The sequence below is a fragment of the Amblyomma maculatum genome, chromosome 2 (genome assembly GCF_055883805.1).
Source record: "Amblyomma maculatum isolate TAMU_Amacu chromosome 2, ASM5588380v1, whole genome shotgun sequence".
Classification (NCBI taxonomy): Eukaryota; Metazoa; Arthropoda; class Arachnida; order Ixodida; family Ixodidae; genus Amblyomma; species Amblyomma maculatum.
Genome location: NC_139345.1, coordinates 81,173,920 through 81,183,737, shown reverse-complemented (window position 1 = coordinate 81,183,737; position 9,818 = coordinate 81,173,920). Strand labels below are relative to the sequence as shown.

At 46.3% G+C, this 9,818-nt stretch overlaps 1 protein-coding gene across 1 annotated transcript in view; it reads left to right on the top strand.

The window, feature by feature from the left end:
- Positions 1–2,465: 2,465 nt before the first annotated feature.
- The window catches only part of LOC146199122 (uncharacterized), a 38,244-nt gene continuing 30,891 nt past the window's right edge, over positions 2,466–9,818 (top strand). Inside the window, exons 1-3 of the mRNA XM_084592048.1 lie at positions 2,466–2,997; positions 6,513–6,670; positions 7,515–7,883. Of these exons, the coding sequence (XP_084448174.1) occupies positions 2,466–2,997; positions 6,513–6,670; positions 7,515–7,883 (1,059 nt within the window). The remainder of the gene's footprint in view (positions 2,998–6,512; positions 6,671–7,514; positions 7,884–9,818) is intronic.

Below are 9,818 nucleotides of genomic sequence, written 5' to 3'. Positions count from 1 at the left end.
TCGAGGTTTTGTCAGCCGAGCATGTGAGGGGATCTCTGACGCGGGTGCCCGACGGAGTGAGACTCTGGATACCTACCAGGCCATTACCACTTACTACAAAGAGCTCAGGGCGAGCCTGCCTCCTCCGCACGCTTCGCTCAGCCGAGACCAGGCTACCACGTGGCGGCGGCTGCAAACGCGGTCGCAGCCAAACCCTCGGATTTATGCCAAGATCTTTCCCAATATAGTAAATCCGTACTGCACTTGAAATCCTCTTTGGAGCAAATCCTACGGAAGACTGGCTGTGCGGAATGAAGGTTTTACAGTGTCTTGTGTGACTACTGTGGAAGCGCAGGAACTGATGTCTGTCGCTCGGTTATGGGTAAACAGTTGTCTCAAGTTTTTTTGTTGTGACAGTAACTTGGACATCAAGAAAATTAATTGTCGAGGCCGAATATGAAGATGAGAATGAGATGTTAGCATGTGCGTTGTTGAAGGCGGCGATAAATTCAGACAATTTTTCCTCTCCATGTGTCCAGACCAAAAATATGTCAGCGATGAACCTCTTCTAAAAGACTGGCTTGTATTGACAACCGTTACAAAAATTCGTCTCAAGGAAGGCCATAAATATATTGGCGTATTTTGGTCCAATTTTGGTGCTCATAGACGTTCCGCTTATTTGCACATAGTGCTGACCATTTAACTCAAAATTGTTAAACTCGAGTATCGATTTCAAGAGCTCCGCAAGCGTCTTGCCGTCGATAGGTTTTTCAGATTGTGAGCGCTCGTAAGCATTGGCCACTGTCTCGATTCCATCTGCGTGCGCTATGTTGATGTACAGTGAAGCGACATCCAGGGTGCCCAGAAGGGAATTATTGGGAATGGCTAAGTCGAGAATCTCTCTCAAAAAATGCGTGGTGTCCTTAACATAGGAGGGGTATAAAGGATGAATATTCTCGGATGAGGCTGTTAGCGTAGCTGGAGATGTTTTCAGTAACGGTTCCAATACCAGAGACAAGGAATTATGCCTGCAATGCTTTGCGCTCCTGTATCGACAGGTTCGGCCGGTAAGAGCTCCGTTTCTCCAATTCCGAAAGGATATCTTTTTGCACCGCTCTTATATACAAATCACAACACTTGTCACGTTGCGGAGGTGGTGTCCAGTGGGTTATGGATGGAAGTTATGGACCGGTTTCCGGTTTGGGAGAGTGACCGTGATAATATTCTCTTAGTCTCAAGTTTCGGGAAACATTTTCGAGGTCTTAGTAAGGTTGAAGTTCATTCAATTTGCCACTGGCGGGGCAGAAGTTGAGGCCTTTTGAAAGGACGCTGTATTCATCGTCTGACAGCGTTACAGAGGAAAGGTTTACGACGTTGTCGGGTATAGTCGGTCGAGCCATATGAGCCTGAAGGCGGTGATCTGATCTTCACATCGGAGTTCGACATCTGTAGAGAATTCGGAAAAGGTGTATTAATTTTTAAATTTGATTTTGAGGGTGGGAGAGAAACTCTATCCTGAAGGAACATCTCCCTCTGAGTTAATATTGAGCGCATTTTCTTTTCAACAAATGACTTTAAGACTAGTTTTCTGATCAGTTAGAAGGACTTCATTACGAAACTTGGCTTCTCTTTGGCACAAGGCATCAAGGGTAGACTTATTATGTGCAATGACAATATCAATCAGCTGCCTGGAAGATGTTTTAGGAGTTTCTTGCCAAAGGGAGTTTAGATCGGGGGACATATCTAATGTGGCTGGACTTAAATAAATTTCCACACCTTTTGGAACAACATTTGCTTTACAATATACGCTCAAGGTTTCGACATGGTATTGGCATCTAATTCTCTTCTCTACAACCTTTCTCAATTTTAAGAAATGTCTATATACTAAAGTATCGATCACTTCACCTTCAATCCCTGCAGAGACTCAGTTGTTTGCTGAATTTTGGACGACGTAGGAGCTCCGAAGGCTGTAGGGCGGCCGTGGCTCAGACGTGGGGGCCGGCTCAGATGTCATTGAGGTGGGCCTGGACGCATGATGGCAGTGGTGGTCCTTCGAGAACGCTGTGAGCGTGGTCGGACCACGTTGGCAGTGCCTTCACAAATCTCCGGAGCAGGATCTGTTACAGATGTCCCGCGATAAGTCCAGCTCCTTTGAAGCTTGGGTGCAGGCCATCTGCAGCCATCCCTCAAGCAGGTGAAGGACACTGAAGTCCGTGGTTGATGTAAGAAACGCCTCTTGTACGCTGGCAATGTTTGAGCAGGAGCGCATTAAAGCGGCAGGCTTCGCGGTTGCACTACTGCACGGCCCGCACGTTGATGCCACGCCGGCGTCGGTTCGGTGCCCGCGGAAACACTAGTGTGGTGTACACTGAGCGCACCTGCCAATGGTCCCTTCCCTCCTTATGGTCGTTAGGAGTTCCTTATACCGCTCGAAAGCGACTGTTTCCCGCCTAGTTCCAATGCCATTAGCGCCGACGTGCAGAACAATGGTGGTGGTGGAAGGTGGCACGAAATCCAAAAGTGGTGCAGCCCGCGCCTGGTACCTGTACGAAGGCCGCCCTTACACCACTTGGTTGGCCTGGACAGCTGCCCTCCTTGCCGCCTTTACACCCTTGGTCACTGCGTACGACGTCCAATTCACGGCGATGAGATCGCGGCGCCAGGCTCCAGATGAAGACGTCGCCCTAAACATTTACGACAACTCCCGTCTTCTTCAGGCCTGCAATATCGAGTGGCCCGCGCCCGTTGTTAAACAGTACTTCATCGACGGCCTTCACGATGCCATCCACGCATCCATTATGACCACACTGGACACCGACAGCCCATCGATCTTTGTCCACCGGGTGGCCGCTTTGCAAGACACAGCCAGCAGTCGCCGGGCTCTCGCTGCCGCCGGGACATCAGCACCACCTCAACATGCTGCCCGCCCATGCATGGCTCTGTTCATTCAAAACGGCGAAGTGCAGCTCCGCTCATGTCGTACCACCCCTAGCCCACCCGTGGTCAAGCATCCTGAAGGTGAGGCTAACCGCATGCAACACTAAAAGGAAGGAGTGCAGCACGCGAAGGAAGCCTCTGTTACCCGAGAGAGGATGAGTGGAACAGAGAAGCGGTTTAACGTGATCAGCAGCTGCGGCTTCATCAACCGCACTGACTCTGGCGAGGATATTTTTGTTCACGATACAACACTCCCGTAAAGTTCGGCGCATCCGGAAAGGGCAGGAAATTTAATATGAATTGATAACAGGAGCAAAAGTCCTCACGGCTGCCATTGTCAGTGTGATAGAGGTTAAGTCCCCTCAGAAACGTCACCAGTTCGTCGGGAAGGAATAAGCCTACACATACCGGCGTACCCAGCGAATCTGTGTGGCAAGATGCTTCTGGTGGAAGCAGTGGCAGCAGGAACAAGCATTTCGGTGCAGCTTTTTTCATTTCCGCCATCCCTGTGGATGCATCACGAGTACAGTTCCAGATCAGGGAGAACCATCAGATACCGCGCAAGGAGAGCAAGCCACCAATGCGTAACTGGCACTGTAGAAACTTCAGAGTGCATGACTCTCAACAAGGCCTTGGCGGAACGCTTAAGTAGAAATGACCCAAAGAATCTCGCCCAGAGAGCAACCTGCCACTAACTGAACCAGACAATATGCAATATTACCGATGCGAACATCATCATGGCTCCGCAAGAGGAGAGCCCGGAAACAAAACCGCCATGTGCAACACATGCGACAGCAGCGATGGGGGGTGATGCATTCAAGGACCGCAGTCGTGGCCCAATGTGATGTACTTAGCCGACGGTGAAGTCAGAGTGCAGGAGCGAAACAGGAGAAGGTTATATATATATATATATATATATATATATATATATATATATATATATATATATATATATATATATATATATATATGTAAACATAAACATGAACATAAACATATATAAACATGAAAAGGATTCCGAAATGGTTAACTCGGGGCAAGCGGTATTTTTCAGCTTGAACTTTTTTGTCAACGCAGTTTCTTCGCATATGTGGAAAGATCGCGTCAAAATAATCCGTATTTCGCTCGAGGTAAATGCAGTTTTCTTTTTAATTTTGGGGTTCCCGATGGTGCGCTGGTATCCCATCCCTCACAAAGAGGTGACGGGTGTGAATTGCTTTGCATTGATGCTTACTGACTGTCTATTAAAAAGGCCTAATCCTTTCAGCAATGCCCAAAAGAGAATAATCTCTCGATTCACTTCAGCTTCAGCTCAGTTTCCGCATGTTCCGGAATTCCTAACAGGACAAATGTGAAACAGTGGATCGATTAACTAACAAGTTACGTATCCATTTGAAGGAGCTTGCAAAGCAGTGTATGTGAGCAAAGGATCGAGACATAAAAATAAACAAAATTCTGCAACGTTATTCACAGCGATGGGCGGCGCTCGAGAACTAATGTTAGGCTGTGGTTTAACGAGCTTCACTGCTTGACACCAGGGTGCTGTGGGATGTGAGTAGAAGCTGCCACATGACTAATACATGCATCCTATGTTCGATTTGTTATGCGATTTCAAAGTACGATTTCTTCCAGCGTGCAGGCGCCCAGGTGCATGCGCGAAAGTGATCGAAGAGCGCCCTCTTGGAAGCCTATACTCCTGGAATGCGGCGGTAACTTATATATATCGTACTATCGGCGAATTTACACTTTGTGTACTATACACACCATTCCTATACGCTTGAATAGGACCTTCAAGCTGATAATCTGTGTTTGATATAAACTACAATCTGAACCATACAATCCGAAATAACCTATTCGATGGCATTTGATAACCTACCTACTGCGTGGTCCTTTTCTCCGAGCTTCAAAAAGACGTTAAGCATTCGAAAATCGGCATAGATACCTAACACTGACTTACGAGTGACTATGAGCCATTAGTCAAGAATTTATGACTGTGACTGTGAGTGTTGAATATCCGTAATGTTTTTTACAACTTTCCGTCTTACTCTTTCAACTTCTGAAATACTTGTGATGCTAGCTTGTACAATGCATAAGAGCTATCATTCGGCAGGCATGACTGTATGGAACATTTCATGCGTCATTCGTGACTTTACATTTTACTGTAACATATGTTAGGAAGATAGTGAGAGACCGGAAAGCGTGGCGTGACATGGTCCATAGGGTCACGAAGAGTCGGACACGACTGAACGACTAAACTGAAACGTCTTGGCACAGTACATGGGGATATCATCTGAATTTCGTGCCATGGGCACGGCCGCCTCCAGCTGATTTGTGCTGAAGAAAAATACAATGTTCTGGCTTTAAAAACAAATATGCGGCGTTTTTGCTTGGTTAATCACGGGTATATATTAGGAAGCAATATTTAACACTAGTTAAGCTAAGTTTTCCTTTGTTTGGCTCTTTTTTACCATGCCTTTCGATGTTAAACAAAGTAACTTTTTCTTCACAATTTACTAGGACACAGAGGGCCTATTTTCCGTGAAAATTTGTCACAGGGGATGAAGACGATGAAAATGGTTATATCCGAAGCGTAATGCGAAAAACTGGGAGCTGATTACTTGAAGAAATTGGCTACCAAGATGGTACAGTACATATATATATATTGCACTCCTGGGGCGCATTTTTCTTCTTGGACGTCCTCCAAAGAACTGCTAAGGAATTTCAGCTTGACACTAACGGCATCAGCTTTCTCCCAATTGAAAACCAGGATGGTATTTCTTATTACATTGTAATGCAATGTCAACATAGTATATATATGGAGAAGCAAGTTGGCGATGCCTCACGAGGCCTTCACTCATAACGAGTCTGAGAACACGTTAAGGAAGTTGCTTTAAAGCAAATAGAAGTTACTAAACTTGTTCCTCCCACACCTGACCGGTTCCTTTTAATTGAAACATTAGAAACAATTAAGTAAATTTAGCCATGTTACGTCAGTGATATGCGGCTGACAGTTCCTGAGTGAATATTGCATGTCTTGATTCCAGTAGAAAATTAGACACAATTCGTTCTTGCTTCATTATTTAAAGCAAGCAATTTGTTTCGGGGCTTGCTGCAAAGAACCTTCAAGAAAGTTTTTCTTCAATTCGTACAGTGTGCAATACTTTGTTCCTACTGAATTTGATTACGATCCTTCAGGCATGTTTTTTTTCCTAATTGGACTCCATAGGTTATGGAAGACGCGCTTGGAGAATCGCAACGTTGAACTTGCTGTTTAATACAAAATTAATTTACCGGTTCATGCTTCAGCAAAACGACATTTGGGACGAAATGGATTTCAGCTTGAGTGGCTTCCGCTGTTGATACGTTGTTTATGGCTGCCTCCCTTATAGTTGTCTTTTCTGTGAGGATAGTGAAGCTCAATAACATCTGAGTGATTCGTAAATATTATGTACATTTAAGTTTTCTGTCCGTAACCACGTGTAACAAGTACCGCACATGAAAACAGACAGTGCAGTGAGGACAACGACGAGGGCGCCATACCGTGTGGTAGTGTTTCAAGATGCTCTCAGCTGCAAAGTTTTAATCGGCCTCTGCAGGAGGTACTGCTCTGGTTAATGCCAGCAGTAATGATTACTGTGTTGCCCTTCCCAGTTCCCCAACTGATAATCTTGTCGTCGACTCTGTTTTTCTGTATGCTGACCTCGCCGGTTGCCCCTACCGTACCCAAGACTTCAGCGACGCCCTTCGGAACGTGGTGAATTTGGAAGAAATAAGCTCTATCGGAACAAAAATTTGAGAATCACTTATCAACAACGAAATTATTCATTACAACCCGACGTTTCTCAAATTTTGTTTCAAGTACCCAATCAGGCGAAGTTCCGCCGATGTTCCCGTTGAGCTCTATCGGACAATTTCAAATGTCGCATGTCTGGATGGTCACATGTTAATCGGCGCAGTCTAAATGAGAACTAGTCTCATGTGGAGATTTACTGGTTAAGAACCGTCGCTGTGTGGTTAAGGATCCGGAACAGAAGGAGGTAAATGTGAGACTTCTCTGGCTGCCTGAACGCTTGGATGACTCCTTTATTCGTGAGGCTCTGCAAGCTTATGGCAAAGTCGCCTTTATTTCGAGGGAAAACTGGAAAGTTAACGACGTGGAACAGATGAAGACGCTCAGCCGGGATGTGACTTAGACTCTTGCCGAAGGGGTTAGCATTGGTTACATTCCACATCAGCTAACTGTGTGTGGAGTGCTGAGCCTCTTTCTGGTACCCCCCCGACCACCTCTCTGCCTCCGCTGCAACCGCGTAGAACAAATTCGCCGGCACTGCTGTACGCCACGTTGCGAAGATTGCCGGCGTTTCGGCCACACAGCGGAGGAGTGTGTGGTTACATACGCGGGTAAGCTTCGGCATCCAGTCCGGCCTCCTGACGACGCATTACTGGAGCAAATAATAGACGACTCTGAGATAATTGATGCGTCTGAGACCATCCTGCCGCCGTTGTGACTGAGTCTTCAAGTACCACTCCACATTCTACTGAGAAAGGAAAATACTGCTCATACGTCTGAGGGTAATGTGAAAAACGCAACGTCTCAGGCCTTGGCCGAGGTGTCAGGTCAAGCTTCTGACAAGGAGCCAACCGCCGACAAGCCACCACTCGTTCCCGAACACCCAGCGAGTGCATCCGCGGATATTTTAACCCCTGCGACCGTTGCTGTGCAGCAACGTCCAGACCAGTGCCCGGTTCCGGTGGCTGACGGGCTCACTGCTGCCGATGAGCCAGTCTTGAAACGCCATGCATCATGCGCCTCCGAATCCAGAGAGGAGGACAATCAAGCTGGCAACAGGCACCACTGCCGCGGTCGAGCGTCGAAGCACAATGGGACGTGCCGGCGTTCGCGGTTGAGGAGGCCATGGCGATGGTTTGGAGGTGGCTTCACCGTCTTCCGACAGGCAAATGGAATTGTATGCAAAACTATGTGCTGTCACCATGGCGGCCTCTGAGGAGATAGTGCTTGACAATCTCAGTGCACGGGGTCTATAGGTATTGCCAGAGACAGATGCAACTTCGCAGGCGTTTGCGCAGCAAGCGTCTAGATAGTGGCAGTCCAAGAGACGAAGAGAGAGAGCGAGGAGGAAACTTTGAGGGCGCTACAGCCCTTTTTGGCGGATTTTAATGTCATTGTCGCGCATCCTGTGGCCTTGTCGGCAGGTTGTTCCCTTTTTCTGCGAAAGACACTGCCTTGTTCTGGCCTAACTTATATAGTCCACGCCGAAAGCCGGTTGATATGTCACGATCTTCTACTCTTTAGGAAGCCATGGCGGATAATTAACGTTTACACTTTTAATACTGTGACTCAGCACATAAGTTTCTTTGGATACATAGTCACATTACTGGACTGTGACCAACATTTTGTGCTAATGGGTGACTTCAACTGCGTTTCCAACCTCATAGATCGTTCTAGTCCAGCGCACGCATTGACAGAAGCGGTGAACTTTTGTTCCGTATTACAGAAGATGCAGGGCTAGTTGATACATGATTACCCTGTCGTGCTTCTAGATCATTCACCCACATTCAGGGGCATTCTCACGCTTGTCTAGACCAGATTTATGCATCTTGTACATTACTTTCCAATGGGCTTGAATACGAAATTATACCGGTTTCCTTTTCTGATCACTACATGGTGGTGGCCCGGCTAGGTGGCAATGACCATTCAAAGTTTAGGCCTCAGTGGGAACTTTGGAAGTTAAACGCATTGCTGGTAAATGATCAATAATTTATCATTCATGTGCGCTCACAGCTACAATCATGTTTTTCCGGAAGTCTGCCCTTGTTTGCCGCTTGGGAAATGTTCAAACAAGAAGTACGTGCGATAGCAATTGAGCTTGGCTCAAATAAATATTTCTACTGGAAACGTCAGAAGAAGGCACATAACAAAAGCTTGCCCAACATGTAAGAACTAGAATGTGAATCCCCTGGCTCACATACGCACGAAATTGCAAGTGTCAAAAGTGAATTGCAAAGGCACGATGCGGAATGATACAGAGGTGCTTGACTCGATCTCGTGTGAAGCGTACTTTGCACTGCGAATGCCCGATGCAGCAAGCTTTGCTTGATGAGTATTTGTGGATTATTACTCAATGTTGTTTAATGCCACTCCTCCTGTGAGAAATTCTGATATCTCGCGTTTCACATCCCTGGTGACCCCTTTATCAGAAGATTATTGTTCTCTAATTAGTAGCTCTTTCACGTAGCAGGAGGTAGAAGTGGCAATTGATCAATTACCTCTCTTAAAAACATCTGGTCCTGATGGCATTTACTTTTATTTTACAAAGCATTTAAAACTGTTCTTGCTCCTATCCTGCTAGGTGTCTTTGTGATGAGTTTTGATGTAGATGCCCTTCCCGAGACTTTTACAAACTGTCACACAGTCTTAATTCCAAAGAGAACTGATGAAGAAAAATTACGCTCAGTGAAAGGCTATAGAACAATCACACTTGAAAATGTGGATTACAAGATTTTCGCCAAAATTTTATTAAATCGCCTACAGTTCACAATGTCGGCTCTCATTCGCCCTCACCAGACGTGCGGCTTGAGGGTCCGTGCCATTCAAAGTAATATACACATTGCGCGCACAATCCTTAAATCGGGCTCCTGCTCTCATAATCAGGTTGCTCTACTTCAGGTCGACCTCGCGAAAGCATTTGATCGAGTTCGTCATTCTTTCCTGTTTTCTCTTCTGGAGCGAGCGAACGTGTGATCTGTAGTACTAAAGGGGGTGCAGCTTTGCTATAGGAGTTGTTCGACTAGCCTGATTGTAAATGGCCACATATCAAGCCCTGTACCAATCAACTATTCTGTGAAGCAAGGCTGTCCGATGTCTCCGCTGCTTTTTGCTC